The 21560-nt window shown below is 43.5% G+C and overlaps 1 protein-coding gene across 2 annotated transcripts in view; it reads right to left on the bottom strand.

Moving 5' to 3' along the window:
• The window catches only part of DOCK11 (dedicator of cytokinesis 11), a 537932-nt gene that overhangs the window by 466573 nt on the left and 49799 nt on the right, over nucleotides 1–21560 (bottom strand). For both annotated transcript variants that reach the window (XM_082263555.1, XM_082263556.1), the window contains exons 4-6: nucleotides 13376–13458; nucleotides 10961–11030; nucleotides 10669–10764 (exon numbers count right to left, since the gene is read on the bottom strand). In XM_082263555.1, coding sequence (XP_082119681.1) covers nucleotides 10669–10764; nucleotides 10961–11030; nucleotides 13376–13458 — 249 coding nt within the window. The remainder of the gene's footprint in view (nucleotides 1–10668; nucleotides 10765–10960; nucleotides 11031–13375; nucleotides 13459–21560) is intronic.

The raw sequence follows: 21560 nt of genomic DNA, 5'->3' as shown, positions 1-21560 counted from the left end.
TTGACACTATCTGAACCAAAAAATGTATCTTGGTCTCATCAGACTACAGGACATGGTTCCAGTAATTTATGTCCTTAGTCTGCTTGTCTTCAGCAAACTGTTTGCCGGCTTTCTTGTGCATCATCTTTAGAAGAGACTTCCTTCTGGGACGACAACCATGCAGACAAATTTGATGCAGTGTGCGGCGTATGGTCTGAGCACTGACAGGCCGACCCCCCACCCCTTCAACCTCTGCAGCAATGCTGGCACCACTCATACGTCTATTTCCCAAAGACAACCTCTGGATATGACGCTGAGCACATGCACTCCACTTCTTTGGTGGTATTACTCTGGACATTGGGCATTCCTCTCTCCCCATCTGGGCCAAGGTATGACACTTTTTCCCTGCACCCCCAGACTAAACCAGCATTTGATTCCTGCAGTGCAAATAGAAGGTCCCACTGCAAGGATAGATGTTATCTAATTCATGAATTTCAACTATTTTAGGGCTAAGTACACTTTCTGCAAGTACTGAAATAAACCTGTTGCTATTAGAAATGTTGTAACTTCCTAAGAACTAAACTGAGATCTCAAATAATGCATTCAGTTTTCTTGGCTGTCTTCTGTAAACTACAAAGCAATGCCCTTCTTTGAAAAAAATAAGTGGGGAGGTGTTTGTAGTACAAATCAGGACATTATCCTAGGCTAATAACACTGCTTCTCCATAGATACAGTGCAGTTAGTGAGGGTAGTCACCCTAGGACAGAAAATGTGTTACTGGCAAGATCACTCGGTTAAAATTAAGGGAGAAAACACTGAAAAAAGGACAATAAGACCTCAAGTCTAAGACCAGTAAGCTGCAACAAATTTTTTGTTTGGGGGTTTAGACATACTGTGCCCCAAACAACACTTGTTTTAGTTCTGGATGTTCTGGTATATTTTAGAAGGCTGATTTGGATTCCTGCCCCCATACTAATTTAAGGTTGACTAGCTCAAAAGTACCATGTTATGATAACTGTAAATATACAATTTAGTAAATCATTAGTATTGTTTTCTTTTTCATGACTTTTTTTTCTACTTTTTTCACCATTACAGTCAAACCAAGCTGTCCACAGCAAGGGATGCTTTAGCAGCTCCAGCTATTTCTTTGTAAAAAGGATTTTAAAACCATAGTAAAAAAGCTGACCACTGTAATCTTATAGTTTGTCCCAACCCGTCACTGTCACTTTTGTTGGACAGCTTGGTCTACATAAAAATGTGAAGATTATTTTGTGAAAATGTTTGGCTACTGTTATATTAATGCTTTATGGTGACAGAGAGTTTAGCCCACGTGTGTCAAACACAAGGCCTGCGGGCTGAATATAGCCCGCCAAGCTATTTCATGTGGCCCTCGCACCCAGGGGGAGAGGTGGAAGTGAAATGTGGACAGCCTGTAAAAGAGAGCTGAACCCTACACATTGGGCATAGCACATCCTAAGCCCCGCTCTCTCTCTCTCCTAATGCCCTGTATGTAGCGCACTCCCCAACCTTGCACTCTGTACACAGCGCACCCCTGAACCGTGCACTCAGTACATAACGCGCTCCCTGTATTTATTGCCCTGTTAAATCTTCCCAATTTGGCCACACCGACCAATCAGTGCAATTTGGGGGGGGGGGGGGATTGGTTGAGTTCCTGCACCTATTCTCTTAAAAAGAAAAAAAGCCCTGCATAAATTTATATAGTCTTACAGATACAACCGGCCCTTTGAGGACAACCATAATGCTGATGCGGCCCGTAATTAAATGGAGTTTGACACCTCAGGATTAGCCTGTAACGTACTCTTCCACAATGTATCTGTATGGTAGGGTCACAGCCACAGACAACAACAAACAGGGCTAAAGTGTACTGCTTCTAACATAAATCAACTTTTAATGGATGGAATTCTATACTTTTTCTGTTCTATTGTAATAGTGAAATCATCTCTTTTACAAATATTCAACAAGAATTAAAAAAATATCAGCCAAACCTGATGAGGGGAGGTTTTCCTGTTTGGTAGATTAACCTCACTTCCTGTCCAGATGGTGGGTGTCAGAAAGAACACGGAAAGCCCCCCAATGGAGTGCAGACAGAGGCTCTTACCTTTTCCCACTCTCTCAAAAACAAACACATAAAAACTGGAGTTGGACTTTGGGTAATTTATGCACTGGACACTGGACAGCAACAAGTGTGTGAGTTTAAAGCTAAACTCCAACGTTACATTCAGTGTTACACAGCTTTACAGGCTCCTCTCTCATGTGCTTCAAATGCTTAGTCTGATTTCCCTGCACATTGTGAGCTTCTCACAGTGTGCAGTAGAAGCTGCAGCAAGTCAGATACAGATTGCCTCATTTCCTGTTTGGGGGAAATCCATCATCATCTAACCTTTTCTCCCCAGCTTCACTCTTCTTGGCCCACCACTTTAATTCTTTGGATTACATTCACTGAGGCTCAGCATGTTTGTGTCCCTGTTGGAGACATTTCTCATCACTTCCTGTACTGATTGGAACCAATAAGATATCACCTCACTAGAGACACAGATGGCAATAAAAACCTATAGGGGCCTTAAAGGAGCTTTCACACTGCTCTGGTGTGCTTTATTCGCAGAGCGGGTGCAGCACAGTAAACACAAACTTTTCATGCGGTTTACCTGCACTTCCCCATAGACTTCTATTAGAGTGGACATTTTTGGTGCAATTTTGGAAAATGCACCAAAAGACTTGCATGCTTCATCTTTGCTGTGCTTTCAGAAAACACATAAAAAATGCCTGATTTCTAGAGGAAAGCACAGGTGACATACACGAAAACCTCAGGTACACTGCATTGCGGGGAAACCTGGAGAAAGATCTGGGTGTTCTGGTAGATCATATGCTTAATAATAGCATGCAATGCCAAACTGCAGTTTCCAAAGCAAGAAGAGTCCTTTCTTGTATTAAGAGGACTCCAGAGAGAGAGATATAATTTTGTCCCTGTACAAATCATTAGTAGGACCTCATCTGCAATATGCAGTTCAGTGTTGGGCACCAGTTCTTAAAAAGGATATCGGGGAACTGGAGAGAGTGCAGAGAAGGGCAACCAAACTAATAAGAGGCATGGAAGAGTTCAGCTACGAGGAAAGATTAGAGGAACTGAATTTATTCTCTCTTGAGAAAAGGAGATTGAGGGGGGATATGATCAACATGTACAAATACATAAGCGGGCCATATAGTGAACTTGGTGTTGAGTTATTCACTTTAAGGAGTACAAGGGGGCACTCTTTACACCTAGAGGAAAAGAGATCTCATCTCCAAATACAGAAAGGTTTTTTCACCGTAACAGCTGTGAAAATGTGGAATAGACTCCCTCCAGAGTTGGTTCTGGCCCAGCTCAGTAGATTGCTTTAAAAAAGGCCTGGATTCTTTCCTAGGTGTAAATAATAATGGGTACTATGCAAATAAATTGTGTGTTTGTATCAAAAAATTATATCAAGAGGTACCACATCCCTAAGTTGTATAATGTATATGCTGGGAAACAGACTTACATCTTTTTGCAAGAAACCTCACTTTCAAGTTTATGTTCGATGATGACAGAAAACAAAAAAATTTTGAAAAACAATTAGCCGAACAGACCAAGCACTTTACCATGGCTGAGAGCCGGGCCATAAAAGATCTAGTCCTTTTATATGAAGAAGGTAATACCGAGGTTGTATCAATCATTGATTCCACAGATTTCTCTGATGGAGCCCCTCCACCTATTTTGAAAATCCCACCCAAAAAGGTCTTCAAACCAAAATCGGAAAAATTTCCAGATCTATCCACTAATGCCAACATCTGGACCTTTGTCCAACGAGTGTCCAGAGACTTAAAAACAACAGCCTTGCCCTCTATTTCCAGGAACCTAACTCGAGAACAGACTTCAGCCCTAGTATCACTTCAAAACAACAAGGAGATCCTAATAAAACCCTCAGATAAAGGGGGCAACATAGTTGTTATGTCCCCCCCCACCAATATGAAACAATGTGCCTAGAAGTTCTATGCAACCGAGAATGGTATTGTCCCATTGCGTCCGACTGCATAAAGGACTTCATTTGTGAATACAAGTCCCTATGTATCGAGGCCTTTACTCAGGGCCTCATAGACAAGGACAAGTATAATTTTTTGTTAATAAAATACCCCAAAACCCCTACTTTTTACACCTTACCTAAGGTGCATAAAAGTCTTGTACACCCCCCCCCCCCCGGCAGACCTATCGTCTCTGGCAACGAGTCGCTCGCGGAACATGCCAGCAAATTCGTGGATTCGTTTTTGCTGCCTCTTGTCTTGGCACTCCCATCTTATATCAGGGTTACTACTGATCTTCTTAAACACCTTGAGGAGATTCAGGTTCCTCCGGATGCCCTGCTTGTAGCAATTGATATTGAAGCTTTATACTTCAGTATCCCGCACGACCAGGGCATCCGGATGGCCGAATCTTTCCTCAAGGAACAGGATTACAAAACCTGGCCTTTGATGGACTTCGTCCTCAAATTGCTGAGATTTATGCTTACCAGGAATTATTTTACCTTCTTGGAACAAACATACCTGCAGATCCAGGGGGTGGCTATGGGCACTTGCTGCGCACCCTACTATGCCAATTTATACCTAGGCGCCTGGGAGAGGCTGATTTTTTCGGACGAGGGAATGGAACAGTGGATGTCTCAGATTTTGATTTGGTACAGGTTCATTGATGATCTGCTGATCATATGGACAGGTACACAAGATGAACTTTCATCATTCCTTACGGCTATCAATAACAACAATCTAAATCTTAAATTTACATATACCTTTGACAAACACTCTGTTTCATTCTTGGATCTGAACATCAGCCTCTCCCCGGATGGACACATTGACACTGATCTCTACCGCAAACCTAGTGCGGGCAATACCATACTTAGCGCAGCAAGTGCCCATCCCACCCCCTTGATCGCAAGTATTCCATATGCCCAATATCTCAGGCTCCGCAGGAATTGTTCTGCGGAAGCTAATTTTCGTGTCCAAGCCGACCAGTTGCGTGAGCGACTCCTTGCCAGAGGATATTCTAAAACGCTGCTCAGGAAAGCCTACAATAGGGCCAAAACCCATCGAGAGCCGATTTGCTATACAAAACGACCTCTAAAAAGGACGATAAAAATGTCAGGTTTATCACCACGTATTCTGCACATGATGACATTCTACGGAATATTTTGAAACGTCACTGGCCTATTATCACCCAAGATTACACCCTGAACAAATATCTAAATGCCAGACCTAGTCTGGTATTTAGACGAGCCACTTCCCTTCGTGATTGCCTTACTAAAAGCCATTACATCAGTGAAACGACTAACGAAGGTCTTAAAAAAGGCACATATCGTTGTGGGTCTTGTGACAAATGTCCTTGGGTCAGAACCGGAACAGGCATTCGCCTACCCAATGGGAAATGGTTCCATTCCAGACATCATGCTGACTGCAACACACAGGGATTGATTTACCTCATGACCTGTTGTTGCGGGGCATTTTATGTCGGCAAAACTATTAGAAAACTCAGCAAGCGTATAGGTGACCACATTTACCATTCTGAGGGGGGCACTATACAAACTAGTGTTACACGTCATATAGGATTTCGTCATAAATATGACAACTCTGTGGTTTCTTTTTTTGTTTTGGAGGTCATTTCCCTGGACCCCCGTGGGGGGAACTGGGATAAACGCATCCTACAAAGGGAATCCAACTGGATAGAATCCCTAGAGGCTACTACGCCGATCAACGAGGTCTTGACCTACAAACCATTCCTAGGGTAAACTGGTTTCTTTTTCCCCATCCTCCCAAACCATTCTGTTTAATTTCATTGAGTCTGATCCAGGTGATTTGTCTGGCATCCATGCCCCCATTGTGCACCACACTGTCCACCCCGACTATCCACACCCCGCGATACCGTAGTTTCGGATCTGGAGATTGGTAAGTTCTCAGTCATTCCAAACATTGGAAATACTGTCTTTTCTTCAAATTTGTCCTAAATAATTAATGCCTATTTATGTCTCTCCAAGATTCAATACTTTAATTTGCTGTAGCATCTAGAAATATAACATTTGTATAGATTTATTTTCCCATTGGGTTCTCCCTTTTTCTGGGGGGTCAATGTATTCCCTAATAGGGTACCTTTATGTAGAAACTGTGAGGGACTATATGTTCCCTCTATGTTTCTATTGATATCATGGCATAAGGTTTACTGTCATAAGGTGTTTTTTCCATAACTAATGAATTGTTCATGTTTATTGTTTTGATGTAACTGCATGTCATGTTTCTGTGGACGTCGGTTTGGCATCCGATTGTTGTCCTCCGCTGCAATTTCCCCTCCGCCCGGATGGTGGCGTGCTCCCCATACTTCCCAGCGGATGTGTGGTCCTCTCGCACATCGCTGACCGGATGTTTTTAGTCTGGCTGGCGCTGTTGTGGCCGTTCGGGGCTGCCGTTTGTGGCCCGCACTTAGAACGACACGTGCGCAGTTGAGGACCTGACCCGCCCACGTTGCGCATGACGTCATGCGCAATCTGGTGCCGGGTTGAGGGCCATATCAGGCGGGGCCACACTTACCTTCCATTCAGGAGATGGCGTTCATCTGTATGGCGGCTTCACGTGGGTAAGAACCCCGGATTACATCATTCTATATCACTGCATATGGTACTCCCGAATAGATATGTCTATTAATTTCTATTTCCCCGGTTATATTCTATAGAAGCGTGTAATGGATGGCGTTATATTTCTGGCTCATTGGCATAGTCTCAAGACTTTACCACCTGGTCTGATTGTGCTTAAAGTTACCATCTTTATACAGATTCTTAAAAAAGTTTTCCTATGATTCGCCACTCCGCAGGTAAAGCCCCTCTTTCCAAATCTCCCTTGTAGAGATACTCTATAAGACTTTTGATCGTAAGCTTATATATTTCACCCCCGTCTCAATAGGATAACATCCCACGTTGAGGTTCAAATACTGCCGCTCTGCAGCAGCCCTCCTGCCTCTAATTCCTTATTCTGGCTATGTGAGTGTGTCTACTTAAGACACTCAATAAGGTATATATATCAGCCTTTCATATATGTGTACTACCCTCCCCTCCTTCTGGTGTCGGTGGGTCTTTAGTTTCACATACATACCCCCTGCCTTATATGCCCCTCCACATCCGCTGGGGAGACGTTTTCATTGGGGAGCACTCTCACCAAGTCTGTCTGGTGGTGGGCCCTTTTTGCGGTGGCGGTTTCGGATGCACTTGGACGTTCCACATTTGCATGCACTTTAAGTCTGATGTCTTACATGTATGTATGTGTACCAATAACAAATTTTTGTCATTGCTGTATTGTACAGGCTAATCAAGGCATTGCACAGCCTATATGTTTCTATTCCCCTGAAGAAGCGGTGCATCTTTGCCCGCAAAACATGTCGGGACTGGTTTGATGTTCATCATTGGACCTATATATCTTCACTAGTTCTTGCCTTGTGTCTTTTATGGCCTCACATATTCATTTTGTACATGTCAGATCCATATGAATAATTTTTGTATTGTCTGTTTTGTTTTTAAAGATGCAATATTAATAAATATTTCATGTTTTTAAGGACATTCTTATTATTTTTTTTATATATTTTTTTGATCTACCTGATACCTCCAAAGTCCCACCAGCCCTCCCATCATTTTTCTGACCCCTGGGTCGATTCACTCTTGGTCTCCTTGTTTCTCCCCTTCCCAGTTTCCCCCCCCCCCCTCCCCTCCTTCTCTTTCCTTCCTTTTCTCCCTTCTTCATTCTTCCCCTTTTTCCCCCCTTTCCCCCCTTCCCGTTTCCCCTTCCCTCCTCCTGCCTTTTTGTCTCCCTCTCCTCCTTTTTCCCCCCTTTTTTTCTTTTTTTCTTTCCCCCTTCCCTTTTTATCTCTTTTTCCGCATTCTTTTTTCTTTCTTCCCCTTTTTTCTTTTCTCCTACCCCAGCACCAGCCTGTGCACCTTAGGCTTTAGTTGTGGGTAAAAACTTGGGATATCTTTCCCAGCATATAAATAATGGGTACTAATATTATTAGGTACAGATAATCCAGGGAATATCCGATTGCCTCTCGGGGTATCAGGGAGGAATTTTTTTCCCCTGCTGTAGCAAATTGGATCATGCTTTGCTGGGGGTTTTTGCCTTCCTCTGGATCAACTATAGGTATAGGATTGTGTATATGGGATTGTATGTTAGTGTTTTTTATTGGTTGAGCTAGATGAACTTGTGTCAACCTGACTAACTATGTAACTATGGCTAAAATAAAAAATGGAGCTTAGCCTTTTGTCGCCGCTTTATCCAAAATATAACAAAACCCTTTGGCTGGAGCTGGGCCTTAAACCTTCTATAGCACCTTCAATACATATAATCTACATGGAGGTGTCAAAGGGTAAATTTAGTGATTTATTATATTTTTTGGGTGGAGTAGCAAAGGGATAGACCCACTCTCAGACTTTTATTGTTGTCTGTGTCCCTGGTTGGGAGCATTTTTCTCTCTATTTGTACTTGTAAGACAGAAATTAAGGGAAAGTCAAAAATTGTCTCTAGAACATGTGAGGGTTAATATTTCAATGAGGACACCTGCTCCAGTGACAAGTGTCTAATAGCGATGAATGTGAAATGCAAAATGTACTTGGGTTCAGTTTAGGGTGGGTTTGGTGAATTTTATTGAAGTTTGGATGTCAAATCCAACCTATACCCCATCTGGGATCCCACTAAATCCCCATCTAGCAGCTGAATGGGCCGGGTGAGGATACGTCATGGGTTGTTAGGTTGTAATACCACTGCAAAATGTTTTACTTTTCGCTGCAGCTGGAGGTTCAGCTCAGTTGAATACCCATTTCGTTTGGCCTTCACTGAACCTCTGAACAAGCGAAATTCGGTTTGAACATGGGTTTGTACTGAATCCAGAGATCATTCCCACTGTCCCACTTAGTAGAGATTTCCTCTCACTTCCTATTACATCTCGATAACCAGTTGTAAAGAGAAATTTTACAAATAGGACATTGACTGATAAAAAATAACAGGGGTTTTAACCCTTACAATCTAAAACATAAAATATATATACTTTTGGGGGTTGCCAAAAAAAACAAATATACATTCCTCTTTCCTTCTTGATTTATCAATCCTAAAATACATTATAAGCTCTGTATAACAGTTGACAACTTTCTGGCACAGAGTTCTGCTATCAATCGTTGTCATAAACATCATGCAGCTTGTTCATAAAAGGGAGGAATCTTGTATGTTAGACCTTTCTTGTTCAAATGCACATAGGGCAGCAGCGCTGTACACATGGTACATGTGTTGTTATATAACTCCCCATTAGGCCTCGCTCCTCTGAGTTTTGCATATCACAGGTGCAGTATTATTGTGGGAGTGCAGACAGTACAATTATCCCTGGGCCCATGGGGATATCCTATAATTGTTGTTCACTCACATTACATTTTTTATAGAAAAAGCATCACTCCTCTTCTCTTAACATCTGCTCTTTTGCTATCTCCTAGCTGAGACTTTTGCAGGGTTACAAGCAACATAAAATTCAAATTTTGACTTTTGTTTTCTTATATTGTAGCAAATTAAGACCCAAACAGAATAGCCAAAGGTCAAAGGAGTAGAAACAGCAGTAATTGCACAACAGCTGGACAAAACAATGGCAAAGAAAATGTATTGGTAATGAAAAACAAGTGGGACCAGAGAGTAACTCATTCACCAAATACATGGGGCAATCCTGCTCAAGGGAGGTTGCACCACAATAACAGTCCAGCAGTTTGTAAAAAAAACCCTTTCCCACTGGCCAGCACGTTGGGGCCCAAATTTGCATTGGAGCATTTCAGATAAAGTTCCACCAAACATGCAGTAGCTCCTCTTATGCCAGCGCTGCAACTGGGTCTACACATAGTAAAGTGCTGTGCAATGTGTTGCCGCTATATAACTGCTGTAATATGATAATAATATTAATAATAATAATAGAAATAAAGGCAAAATACAGATTCAATTGATGATGAATGTTTAGCACCTTTATAAAGTAAAACAATAGTAACTTAGGTTATTAACTTTAATGGCTGATTATACTGAACACCATATCAATCTTTAAAGTAGAACTATAGGCAAAGCTTGTTTTTCATTTTGGATAGAGTAAGGCAGGGTCATAACCCCTGTAAGGATTATTTTTGCCATCTTTGTCACAATGGGGAGATTTACCTTTACTTCCTGTCCCATATCCAAAACAGGAAGTGAGAGGAAATCCCTGCAAATTAAGAGAATCTCTTGGGGTCCCCCAGGTCACCAGAACTAGTGTCCCCATTGGAAGATTTCCCCTCTATCACTTTATTGTGGATAACCTAAAATTTGGGATTTTCTTTTACTTTCACTTTCAATGTTAATTGTAAACAGGACAAATAGAGAGGGTGAATCTCCCTAGGGGTAACACAGACAGCAAAAAAAAAAAAAAAACTGGCAGGGATTCTAATCCTTCTCCACTCTATTTAAAACTTAAAAAAAAAAAAAAGTTTTGCCTTTAGTTATACTTTAAAGGCAAAGGGATTCTTTATCAGGCTGGTTATAAAATTTTGAGATTAACAGCACTTGCTTCTTCTTCTGTTGATTACCAGCACTTGCTCAGGCTTATAATATGATATAAGATATCAGAATGCTTACCTTCATAGTGACGGGGATTGTAGTCCCAATATTAGCTTTATAAAGCCAACCTTGTTTAATAACACCTCCTTTTTGAGAGCATACTGATGCAGAATCCTGCAGAACAATAAAAAGAGGAAATCAATTATTATTTATAATAAAATAAAACATTTCTGTAACACAAGGTACTACATATCCAAGTTCAGTAAAAACTCGAGCTATTCCCTATAAAGCAGATTTCTCCTGAAATAAAACCCACCACTACTGTAACCACTAAGGATAAGATCACTTTGCATATATCTCAACTTCCTACCTCATCTTTGTCGAAGTCCTCATCGATCTCAAATAAATGACTGGGAGTCTTCTCTGGCCGAAAGGATTTGCTGAAAAAAAAAAATATGAATATATTATCAGTATAACAGTAAAGAGTGAAGCTATATGGTTCCAGCAATTCTGTAAGTGTCTCAAAGAAAATTTTTCACAATTTTTACCAGTGATACATTTTCTGAACTTTCTTTAAATGTTCAACTTTTTTAGATTTACTGTATTCATAATTTCATAATATTTTACATGACTATGCCACGTCCTTCTACCCAGGGGTGGGCAAACTTTTTGACTCGAGGGCCACAATGGGTTCATATATTGGACCCGGGGGCCGGACCAAGAGTAGATGGCAAAAAACGCTGTAGAAAAAAGGGCGTGACTTTGAGAGGTCACAAAAGTGTGAAAGGGGCCTTCAGTAATTAAGTTATAGTGTGCCCCCTTTCAATGCAGAGTGACCAGCGTGCCCCCTTTCAATGCAGTGACCAGCGTGCCCCCTTTCAATGCAGAGAGACCAGCGTGCCCCCTTTCAATGCAAAGAGACCAGCGTGTCCCCTTTCAATGCACAGTGTCCAGCCTGCCCCCTTCAATGCAGTGACCAGCGTGCCCCTTTCAATGCACAGTGACCAGCGTGCCCCCTTTCAATGCACAGTGACCAGCGTGCCCCCTTCAAAACAGTGACCAGCGTGCCCCCTTCAAAACAGTGACCAGCGTGCCCCCTTTCAATGCATTGACCGGCGTGCCCCCTTCAATGCAGAGACCAGCGTGCCCCCTTCAATGCAGAGACCATCGTGCATGCCCCCTTTCAATGCAAAGACCATCGTGCGTGCCCCCTTTCAATGCAGAGACCATCATGCGTGCCCCCTTTCAATGCAGAGACCATCGTGCATGCCCCCTTTCAATGCAGAGACCAGCGAGCCCCCTTTCAATGCAGAGACCAGCGTGCCCACTTCAATGCAGAGACCATCGTGCGTGCCCCCTTCAATGCAGAGACCAGCGTGCGTGCTCCCTTCAATGCAGAGACCAGCATGCTTGCCTTCTTCAATGCAGAGACCAGCATGCGTGCCCCCTTCAATGCAGAGACCAGCGTGTGTGCCCCCTTCAATGCAGAGACCAGCGTGCGTGTCCCCCTTCAATGCATAGACCAGCATACGTGCCCCCTTCAATGCAGAGACCAAAATCTAGCCAATTTATATTTTTCTGTCTGCCATGGGTGATCCGAACTTTGCAAATGGAACAAAATATCACTGTAAAGAAACCTGAGTGGAACCCATGACATCATTATATTCCTTGTTTCATTCTCCCACAGAAGGAAAATTTTATTTTGATTGGCTGCTGTGATCCACACCCCAACGTTGTTCCACTTATTATCACATGCCTTTTATAATTTCCAAAGGCAGTCCCTGTATATGTACTGCACAGTATACCTTACATCATCTTCAAATCCAAGAACATAAAAGGAAGTCAGAAAAAGGTTTTCTTATGTATGACATGTTAAAACATGTCTTAAGTTAAAAGGTTTTCAATGCATTAAGGTTAAAAGGCTTCCCAGTTGCTAATCCTCCCTGCCTATTCTCTAAATACTTACCTACATCAATCCAGCGCTGTGCCTGACTGCAGGTCTTCTGCCCTCTCTCCCTACTTGTACAAGTTTGGCTGAGAGCAGTGGGAGTCATTGGCTCCCGCTGCTGTCAGTCAAACCCAGTGAGGAGAGAGCGGAGGGTGGGGCCGAGCCATGCATGCTGTGTATGTCTATGGAAGCACACAGTTTGGCTCGGGATTGTGCCTTTATGTGTGTCCCCATAGGTAGTGGCGGAGCAGAAAGCGTCATTGGGGGGCCCCAGAAGAACTTCTTGGTCACTCTGTGCAATATCCTTGCACAGAGCAGGTAAGTATAACATCTTTTTTATTTTAGTTTAAAAAAAAAAAATACTTTACAACCTCTTTAAGCTCAGCCCGTAAAATACCAGAGAAAAATAATCTCTTGCTGATCACATCATTTATATGTACAGCAGCAGGGAGTGCCTTAGCACCCACACACCGCACTTATGCATCTATTGGGACCAAGGTTTCTTTGATCAGAGTGTGTACATTGCACGCTCCAGACACGATGATCTAGCTATCACATGCAGCTCCTGGTCTCTGTTTATGATTAGGAGCTGGCAGGAGGTTGTGGCAGCCAATCACAATTATCACATGATTGGGTAGTCCATTCCACCTCCTGGCCTTAGGACACACCAAAAGAGCTGCCACGAGAGAGTGGGGGGGGGGGGGGGGGGAGGTTATAGATACTGAAACATATAAATACTAAAACATAAATGACTGAACCTTTATCTAATCTTTCACATCGTAAATAAAGAAAATAGATCATTTTCATTGCGTTTTACATTCAGTAAACAGAACTCACCAGGGCAAGGCTCGAAAGTCCCCTGAGTACTCCTCAAATTTGTAGTTCACCACTTTCCAGTCCGAGCTGTAGTATTTTATGCACTGAAAACATGCAATATATACGTAGTAAATAACTGAAGAGACACTAAACTTTCTCTCACAATCACTTCCGAATAATGAATACTTTACAGCACAAGAACATTGAACATTATTGTTTTTATTATTGAATTTAGAAAAATCCTAACTGTTAAAAAGGTTTTTAATAAAGACACTGAAAATTGATTTCAATTCTCAACTGCTTACCGCTATATTTTTTCTCTAAACCTGAAATAATAACTAAATATAGAAGTTGATGGAATTGCTTACAGTCCCATAGAAGGCTCTATGTGACAAGACATTGTAGATGTAGTATAGCTATCATCAATAAAAAGTCAGAAGATGAAGAGACAAAAATAATTTGGAGGTAATGTGGTCTGCTTACTTAGTGTTGTTCCCTCCCTATTTATTAGGAACTAGACATTAAGCCCGTTAAATTAACGGGCGCTAGAACATATGGCTGACTGAGCGGGGGCTGCGCGCATGGTACTGGAGAATGCGGGGCTGCGCGCATGGTACTGGAGAATGCGGGGCTGCGCGCATGGTACTGGAGAATGCGGGGCTGCGCGCATGGTACTGGGGAATGCGGGGCTGCGCGCATGGTACTGGGGAATGCGGGGCTGCGCGCATGGTACAGGGGAATGCGGGGCTGCGCGCATGGTACAGGGGAATGCGGGGCTGCGCGCATGGTACAGGGGAATGTGGGGCTGCGCGCATGGTACAGGGGAATGCGGGGCTGCGCGCATGGTACAGGGAATGCGGGGCTGCGCGCATGGTACAGGGGAATGCGGGGCTGCGGGCATGGTACAGGGGAATGCGGGGCTGCGGGCATGGTACAGGGGAATGCGGGGCTGCGGGCATGGTACAGGGGAATGCGGGGCTGCGGACATGGTACAGGGGAATGCGGGGCTGCGGGCATACTACAGGAGATGCAGTGCTGCAGGCATGGTACAGGTGTAAATGGCAGCTGGTGTATTAAAGAGGACCTGTATTAAGATTCTGTGTAAGGCTAAGAATACCCCCCCCCCCCCCGTTCATATATGGTAGGGAGTGTCTCTACCTAGATGGGTGGGAGTGGGGAAAGGGGGGTATAAAAAAGCAAGACAAACTCTCTTCTTTTTCTTAATCTCTGGACACGACAGGGACGTAAGGTTTTTCCGTGTAATGTAACCCTATTGTTCTGTGTACCTTTTTACTGCAACTTTCTTTGTCCATTGGCAACACTGTACTTGTAACATCACTGCTTTTATCATCTTGTTATATTTGAATATTGGTAATTGAATAATCAAAAGTTTATTTTCTGTAAAATTAAATTGGATCTTTATTTTTTAGCACATTAGTTATCATTTGTTATTGATTTTTTTGGTAATAGCCGCAACAGCATTGGCTAGATTCTTATATAGACAAAAGGTTGTAGTCACTTATTACATTTATCATTAAGCGAATAAGTGATGTGGTAGAAATCGCCATAACAGGGTTCAACTTACTCTAAACATTAGCTTGAAATATGTAAAGTGAGCATAGTTTTTCTGCAAAGGGCTTTTCTTTTTCATCTTTGTTTTGTTTAGTGCATCAGGCCATACAATACCAAAAAGTGTACAGAAAATTGCCAAAAATTGGGGGTCCTGGGAGCACTATACCTTTTCCTATTCTGAAATGACCTGTGTATCCTCCCCATACTGCTCTCTGTCCTCAAGGCCTGGAGTTAGCATCATCTAGCAAATTATATCACCTACCAACACCTTGTACTGACAATTTGGCCTCTCTCACAAAGTGAACCCACATCAATGCCAGTCCCCAGGGCGAAGATGCCAAACTGCACCCCTCTCTTCTGTGCTGTGTTCTTGATCATCTTCTGTAGCTGGGATCCCATTTCCAATTCCTACCAACTCAGTGTTACTGCTCAGCTCGAAGTCCACCAATCAGGTTTCATGTGGACCCAGAATCGGGCAGTGACATTCTGGGACCTTCTTGCTATGTGTTCTCTGCCTCTCTCCTTGCGCTGATTGTGAATAGCTGTGGACCAGCCAGGCAGGGCACGCATGTGATAGGGAGGGCGCAGCTGACTATGGAGGCCTCCCAAACACATACACCTGAAAACGCTGCGCCAAGGGTAGCTACCCCTTCTGCCCCACCCTTGTCCCTGATTCAATCCTCCCACGCTTTTCCCACACTTCACCACTACTGCAACCAATGATTAGAAAACAGTGGCCTGGAAGTTCCGGGGGCGGGGTCTGAACATGGCCACGTGAGGACGCTCTGAGACAACGAGCTCCGGACCTTACCTCGCCGGACCCGACAACTTACAGCGTAGTACTCCGGCATGACCCCCGGCAAAGAGAGAGGAGGAAAGCGTGGGACGCGCTCCACTGCCCGCACACCAGGCAAAAGGAGGAAAGGGGAGGCGATATCCCAATTCTTCCGAACACCTCAACAGGCAAGCGGGGCGGATTCGGGCACTACCCTATCGGAAGACAGCAGAAGGGAGGAGGGGGGAGAGAGAGAGCTGAGCCACTCTGAGACACCTATGGCAAACACGGCTCCTATCCCCACGATGGCTACCTCTCCTGGATCAGTAACTGCAGACCTTCAAACACAGACACCGCAAAATCAAACAGACTCAGAGATCAGTGCACTATTAAGGGCTCTCCCGACTCGTTCGGAGATAGAGTCACTAGTGCTCCGTATTGAAGAAACACATCGGCGGGATCTGCAGGCGGTGAAGGCTGATGTACAGGCAGCTTCAGAGAGGATACAGGCAGGTGAGCAATCAGCAGCTGTATTGGAAGCAAGAGTAACAGCATTGGAAGAAGCACAGAGAGAATCTGCCAGCACAGCTATTTCTGTCCAACTCCACCTGGAAGAAATAGAGGACAGGAGTAGACGAAATAACTTACGGATCAGAGGCATATCAGAAACCATAGGAAGAGAGGTTATGCAGGAGACAGTGGCGGCCATCTTCCAAAAAGTTTTGGGCTCGACTACACCAGAGACAATCGAATTGGACAGAGTCCATAGAGCCCTGGGACCTAGATCTATCAACCCAGACAGACCGAGGGATGTGATATGCAGAGTGCATCACTATACTCAAAAAGAAGCAATATTACGGAAAGCATGGGATCTGAAGACAGTTGACCTAGACGGCGTGGCTATTAAAATCCTGCCAGATTTATCAAAAGCAACATTACAACGCAGAGCCATTCTCCGCCCAGTTTTAGATGTTGCTCGGCGTGAAGGGTGCACATACCGATGGGGATACCCTCTGGCAGTATTTTTACGGAAAGGCACCCGCGCATTCACGTTGAGGAAGCCATCAGAGTTACCAGCTTTTTTTGCCTTCATAGGAGTGAATCCTATCCAGATTCAGGACTGGCTGACCACACCACTCCGCACAGAAGGAAGACAGAGGGAAGAGACATCTCATAGAGATCATAACAACCATCCTCAAAGGCAACAGGTGGAACCCCAAGCGGAGCTGGCGGATGGGTCGCGTGAGTCATAACTTTAATCCGATAAACTATACCTTTTGCAAAAGTATCACACTGTTTATCGTAACTATGGAACCCGAGACTATCATGAGTAAAGCAAGTCTTTGGAATCGGGGGGAGTGGGGTGGAATGGAGGTGAGGAGATTTTAAGTCAGTTTGTTGCCCTTGGATATGGAACTAGACTGATATGAGGGGCTGATAACTGATAAGATTAACAGGACTTGAAGAATACTGCCATCGCGGGAGGGAGGGGAGAAGGATGAAGAGGACACTTCAAGGTGGGACAGCATCAGTGAAAAGTTAAATGTAGAAGAGGGGGAGTTGTCTGATGATCGGACTGTATGTGATCTGGGGGGGGGGGGGAGGGAGAGATTGGGACGGGGAAGTTTGGTGCTGCTGGGGGTTGGCAGAGACTGGGGACGGGCATGGGGAGATGGTCGGGGACTGTGGTGTTGATTTGCTGGGACTGGGGGGTGCGGAGCCTGGTGCAGGTGCGCATGGTGGCCAGTCGGCTTCTAACTTCAGCCTTTTTTAATTAAGAAAAATAAAACTGGAGGCTGATTGGTTTCTGTGCGGGGCTGGGCCGGGTTTCTCGCCCTCCGGTTTTGGTGGGTCGGCTCCGATGGCTTGTTATAGAATATGGTCAGAGGCTGTATATATGCTATATAGAGTTGTTGTAGACTGGGGAGATGTTTCAGGAGAAATAGACTAAGAGCACCTTTTACATGCGATGAATAGAAAGCACTGCTATTGCAGGACAGAGGGGAAAAACAGACTGCTGGCCTTAAGGGCCGTATAAGTGTCAGGGGGCAGCAGGTTGGGCACCAGGGGTCTAGAGCAACTATTCAGATTTTTATTTTTTTTTTTTTTTTTTTTTTTTTTTTTTTTTTTTTTTTTTAGAACACCTATCTCTCATTCCCACTGAGAGGGGCGGAGCGCAATTTTTGCAGTTTCCGCTGCCGAGAGATGTATACCCTGATTCCGAGCTGTGCTAAGCCGCTTTTTTTTTTTTTGGGGCCCATTTGTTGGGGTACCGGGTGCATTGGTATCGTGCCAGCGGGGCGGGGCTGCACTGTTGGGCTGGGGTGCTGTTGGCGGTGGAGGGGCAGGCCTGATCAGGGTGTACAGTTCCGGGCCGTAAAGCTCAGTGGAAACAAGGCATTGTAGCTGGACCTTCCAATTCTTTCCGACAGTTTTTATGTGGTAGTACTTATTAAAGGTAAGCTGGCCGCACACTGATTGGGATTCGACCGGTTCAGTGGTAATCGGCCGGATTTCCATCAGTGTATGGCTGTCCCCTTGGGACGGAGGATGGTCATTTGACCGGCTTCTGTAGGAGGGACATGTGGGAAAAAGTTTTTTTTTTTTTTTTTCTCTGATCAGCAACTGCAGACACTGATCTGCGCATTCTGACAGCGCCGAGTCCTGCTGTCCGAGAGCAATGTCACAGTTGGGGGGGATGCCTTCATTTAGCTCGCTTGGGTGGATGGTGGAATCACTTTATTTGATTATTATATATATATATATACATTTTTTTTTTTTTTTCTTTAACTGTTTATGGGTGTTATTTTCAGTAGGGTTAAATAGGCATTGGAAGGTTGTATTTCTGGAACTGCACTTTTCTGTGACTTACAAAGTATCACATTCGTGAAAACAATTGAAAGGGCAAGTGGCTGCAGAAAGGAACATGTTGTTCATAAATGCAGCCTAAACCTGAAAAAGTAATGTTAGAAGCAGAATGGGTTTTTTCTGAGCTTACTTCCTTGTTTGTGTTGATTCCTGTTCTCTATTTGAGTATGAATGCACAATATACTTTTATTTTGGAGAGCATGAATCAAATACAGACCTCTGAGGGTGCATGGACATTTCTGATATTGGGTCATCGAGGCTGTCCATCATACCCACTGACCAAGTAGCCAGGACCTGGAGCAGGAGGGTGTATGACTAAGCAGCAGTGTTAAGGCTTAGAAATTACTAGGGCGAGACTTTTGTTAAAAGTATAAATAGCCCAGATAGATTAACAGAATGTAAAAAGGGAGTCTTTATAAAGAAAAAGACATAACTATACAATTTTTAATTCTTACTAGGGTTATGCAATGCCCCACTCTGACCTTCCTCACCATCATTCTCTTTGATTCCCCTTCTGGGCCCCGTCACCCAATCCCCCCCCCCCCCTTTTCCCTTTCCCTTTTTTTTTTTTTTTTTTTTTTTTTTTTTTTTTTTTCTCTCCTCTTTCCATCATCCTGTTGGTCCCACTCCCCACAAAGACAGGGGATGAAAGCGCACAGGGTAAAATGTTGATGATAAATAAGATGGTAATAGCAATAAGAAAAATAAAATATAGATTTAACGCATATTTTGTTTAAAAACCCCGAAAGGGGAAAGTCGGGTCGGGGGGGGGGGGGAGGGACCGGAGACTCCTCAGTGGCCGTCTTCAACCATCGCTCCCTTGAGGCACGCGTCCGGATTAAAGGTCTTTGACCAGCGGATGCCTAAAACGCCTCATTTTTGGGGAAAAGAGAGGGAGAGGGAATTATTTTTCTCTTCTTTTTTCTTATCCCCCTTGTTTTTTCTTTTGCTTCTGTTTTTTCTTTTTTTTTCTTTTTTTTTTTTTTTTTTTTTTTTTTTTCTTTTTTTTTTTTTTCTCTTTCTCCTCACCTTTTTTGTTAACTTATTTTTTCCTTTATTCCTAATTGTTTAAATCCACAACATGGATACCATAAGAATTTGTTCATTAAATGCTAAGGGGTTAAATATCCCAGAGAAGCGAAGGATGTTGTTTTCAGATTTAAAAAGTTCACACATTGACATAGCATATATACAAGAGACCCACTTTAAAGAAGTGAGAACACCACTACTCAGAAATAGGTTCTACCCTTTGATTTACCACTCTACTAGCTTGAATAGTAGAACCAAGGGAGTGTCTATAATGATATCTGGACAAGTGCCGTGGACATGTTCCCAAGTTAATGCAGATCCAGAAGGTAGATTCCTTTTTTTAAAAGGAAATATAGGAAATGTTAAAGTGACCTTGGCCTCCATATATGCCCCGAATAGCCAACAAGACATCTTTCTGACAAGAAGTTTGGAACTACTTCAAGAGTTTAAGGAAGGTCAATTGATCTTGGGAGGGGATTTAAATCTGCCTCTGATTCCATCAGAGGACACATCATCGGGTACCTCCTCAGTGCCACCTAGAATCAGGAAAAAGATTGCGACACAACTATACAGGGCACAATTGATCGATATATGGCGGTTATTACATGCGGGGGAGAAGGATTTTACATACTTCTCACCTCCATTTGCAGTATACTCCAGGTTAGATTACTTTCTCATTCCACATGCACAATTACATTCAGTACAGTCGGTGGAGATAGGGTCCATAACATGGTCAGATCACGCACCATTGACACTCATATATAAATTACAAGAGACCCCACTTACTAGGTCACAGACATGGTCCATGAATACGAGTCTTCTACAAGATGAAACCGTGGTTACAGAGATAGAAAGAGAACTTCAATCATATTTCCACACAAACGTAGATGGGGAGACAGGTATGGGAGTAATATGGGAGGCCCATAAGGCTGTGATCAGGGGAATTCTTATCAAGCATGGTGCACGGCTAAAGAAACTCCGGACACAGCAGATGACACGACTCCTTCAAACATTACATGATTTGGAATCAAGACACAAACACGCCCCCAATGATGAAAGATTGAAGGAATTAACCATTATACGTAGACAAGTAGTAGATCTTATGCAATATAAAGCTAAAGTTGCACTCCAGAGAGGCCGCAAGGCAGTATATGAATCGGGAGATAAATGTGGGAGGATGTTAGCACGCACCATAGGAGACACAAGAAAGAGGGCCTATATCCCAAAACTTATAACTTCAACAGGTCAAAAAATTGAAAAACCCGAGGACATAGTAAAAGAATTCCGAAATTACTACCGATCACTTTATAATCTGAAAGAACAGCCTGTGACCTCAGAGGAGATGGTTAATTACCTCGCCAAGTCTGGTATGCCCAGTCTGCCGGAAGAGGCGAGGGAAGATTTGTCAGCCAAAATATCACTAGGGGAACTGCAGATAGCAATTAAAAATACTAAGGCAGGGAAAGCGCCAGGGCCAGACGGATTACCAATATATTATTACAAGACCTTTTTTTCAATCTTAGGCCAACGGATGATTGATCTGTTTAATGAATCGAGTTTAAACTCACCTTTACACAGAGATATGTTACGTGCACATATATCGGTACTCCCAAAAGAAGGAAAAGATCCAACAGCATGCCCCAGTTACAGGCCTATATCATTACTCAACGTTGATCTGAAACTTTTTTCAAAAATTATTGCCACCAGATTACAAAATTACCTACCTTCTTTGATACATTTGGACCAGGTGGGCTTTGTACCCACCCGAGAGGCACGGGACAACACGGTGAAGGCTTTAAATCTTCTGCATCTGGCACACGAATCTAAACAGGCAAGTGCCTTCGTGGGAACGGACGCAGAAAAAGCCTTCGACCGGGTAAGCTGGAAGTTCATGTTTAATGTATTGCAATACATAGGGGTTGGTCATAGGATGAGAGACTGGATATTACAACTGTACTCCGC

This window comes from Pelophylax lessonae, assembly GCF_965119305.1.
Source record: "Pelophylax lessonae genome assembly, chromosome: 7".
Taxonomy (NCBI): Eukaryota; Metazoa; Chordata; class Amphibia; order Anura; family Ranidae; genus Pelophylax; species Pelophylax lessonae.
The sequence above is the reverse complement of the archived record's forward strand: the minus strand, read 5'-3'. Positions and strand labels throughout refer to the sequence as shown.